Source organism: Herpailurus yagouaroundi, unplaced genomic scaffold (genome assembly GCF_014898765.1).
Source record: "Herpailurus yagouaroundi ecotype Mexico unplaced genomic scaffold, PumYag 29, whole genome shotgun sequence".
NCBI classification, from domain to species: Eukaryota; Metazoa; Chordata; class Mammalia; order Carnivora; family Felidae; genus Herpailurus; species Herpailurus yagouaroundi.
Window position 1 is genome coordinate 66,223,549 of NW_024412377.1, and position 1,825 is coordinate 66,225,373.

The following is a 1,825-nucleotide window of genomic DNA, read 5'->3' on the forward strand; positions in this document are numbered from 1 at the left end:
GATGGCACCCGAGGCCTTGTTTGACCGAGTCTATACACACCAGAGTGACGTGTGAGTCCTGGAGGTTGGGGGTCTGGAGTAGCTGCCAGCAATCATTGTCCTACCCCACAAAAGGGGCAAAGCACTTGCCCAAGGCCACACAACCCTAGGACCTGAGTGGGCCCAGACTCCAATCCCCACCCTCCATGGTGGATCATGCCTGTGAGGACCCCCATCCCAGCCCCAGGAGTAGGGAGCAAAGCTCTGCCCTGCTGAGCACTGTTCCTGCCTCTAGGTGGTCGTTTGGGATCCTGCTGTGGGAGATCTTCACTCTCGGGGGTTCCCCATACCCCGGCATCCCTGTGGAGGAGCTGTTCTCACTTCTGCGGGAAGGGCATCGGATGGACCGGCCCCCAAACTGTCCCCCAGAGCTGTGAGACCTCACTCCCTTCTCTCCCACTTTACAGCCCTCATCCTCTGCTCTGACCTTGTCCTTAGGACCTGGTCCCCTAACTCACTGTCACCATCTGAGGGGAGATCCTAGCCTAGTTTCTGTGACCCTTCCTCTGAGTAGCCCCACCTAACCCTTATCAAACTCTGCCCCTTTATCATACCCTTGCCATAAGGTCTCCCCCCACATTCAGTCCTGAGACTCTTCTGACCCTCCACCCTCTCCACCAGGTATGGGCTGATGCGTGAATGCTGGCACGCAGCACCTTCTCAGAGGCCTACTTTCAAGCAGCTGGTGGAGGCACTGGACAAGGTCCTGCTGGCCGTCTCCGAGGAGGTACTGCTCTCCTCTTGTCCCATGACCTCCCTCTGCCCTCCCCCCTCTGGGCCTCATCTCAGCCGACTACCAGGACTGACCAGCACTGTTCCCCATAGTACCTGGACCTCCGCCTGACCTTTGGACCCTACTCCCCTGCTGGAGGGGATGCCAGCAGCACCTGCTCCTCCAACGACTCTGTCTTCTGCCATGACCCCCTGCCACTGGGGCCCAGCTCCTTCTCCTTCCCTGGAGTGCAGACATGAGCAGGGCCACAAGGTTGTTATAGGCAGGCAGGCCAGCAGCCTTCAGCCTCCTGGTTTAGCGGCAACCTGGCAGTGCTTAACCTTGGCAGCCTCAGGCCCCAACCTTAGGGTAGTGTCCCAGATCTCTAGTTCTGCCTTGGGGAGGTCTGTCCTTGTTCCGGGGGCCCCTCGATGAGGCTTCCAGCTCTGGCCTCAGATTCCCAAACCAGACTTCAACCCCAGTCTTTGGAGTCGTGACCCAGGTGTCCTAGTGGCCTGAGTGTTAGGGTTCTGCCTGGCCTCCTGGCCCTTAGCACTTAGTCCAGGGGTTTGGCTGGACCTGGCTATAGAACTGTCCTAAACCTCCCTGCTTCCCTGCACCAAGAGAGGTCTTGGGCCTCCGAACCCCATTTCCCCAGGCCTCCCCTGCCTCTCCTTTGCTGTTTGTCCCAGCATCTTGGTGGCAAGAGCATTGGCCCCTGTGTTCCCAGCTGAGTGGCTGGAAGCCTGCCGAAAACACAGAAGCAAATGGCCTTTTATAAATTATTTTTTGAAATACACCTCTGTGTTCCTGGTGTCTTCCCTGCAGTGGATGGAGGGGAAACAGGGTGGAGGGATCCCCAAGCTGGGAGCCTTGCCTGAGTGACACAGACTGAGGGCTTTGTGCCAGGCCTTGGGTTTGCATCCACTTCCAGCTGCCTCAGGGCGAACCCAGGAACCTGTGTGCACCTCTGACTTGGTCTGTCTGTCTTGCCCCATCTTGTGCACGTGATGGTGTGAACGAGTGCTAATGGCAGAGGAGTCCACATGGCACCATCCACTGGATGGAACTCTT

General features: G+C 58.0%; 1 protein-coding gene across 1 annotated transcript in view; it reads left to right on the forward strand.

Moving 5' to 3' along the window:
• Nucleotides 1-1,565, forward strand: part of FGFR4 (fibroblast growth factor receptor 4) — a 10,319-nt gene extending 8,754 nt beyond the window's left edge. The window contains 4 exon segments of the mRNA XM_040446141.1: nucleotides 1-51; nucleotides 275-412; nucleotides 661-766; nucleotides 865-1,565. The exon segment at nucleotides 1-51 is cut by the window's left edge and continues 10 nt beyond it. Of these exon segments, the coding sequence (XP_040302075.1) occupies nucleotides 1-51; nucleotides 275-412; nucleotides 661-766; nucleotides 865-1,011 (442 nt within the window). The 3' untranslated portion in view covers nucleotides 1,012-1,565.
• Nucleotides 1,566-1,825: the final 260 nt, after the last annotated feature.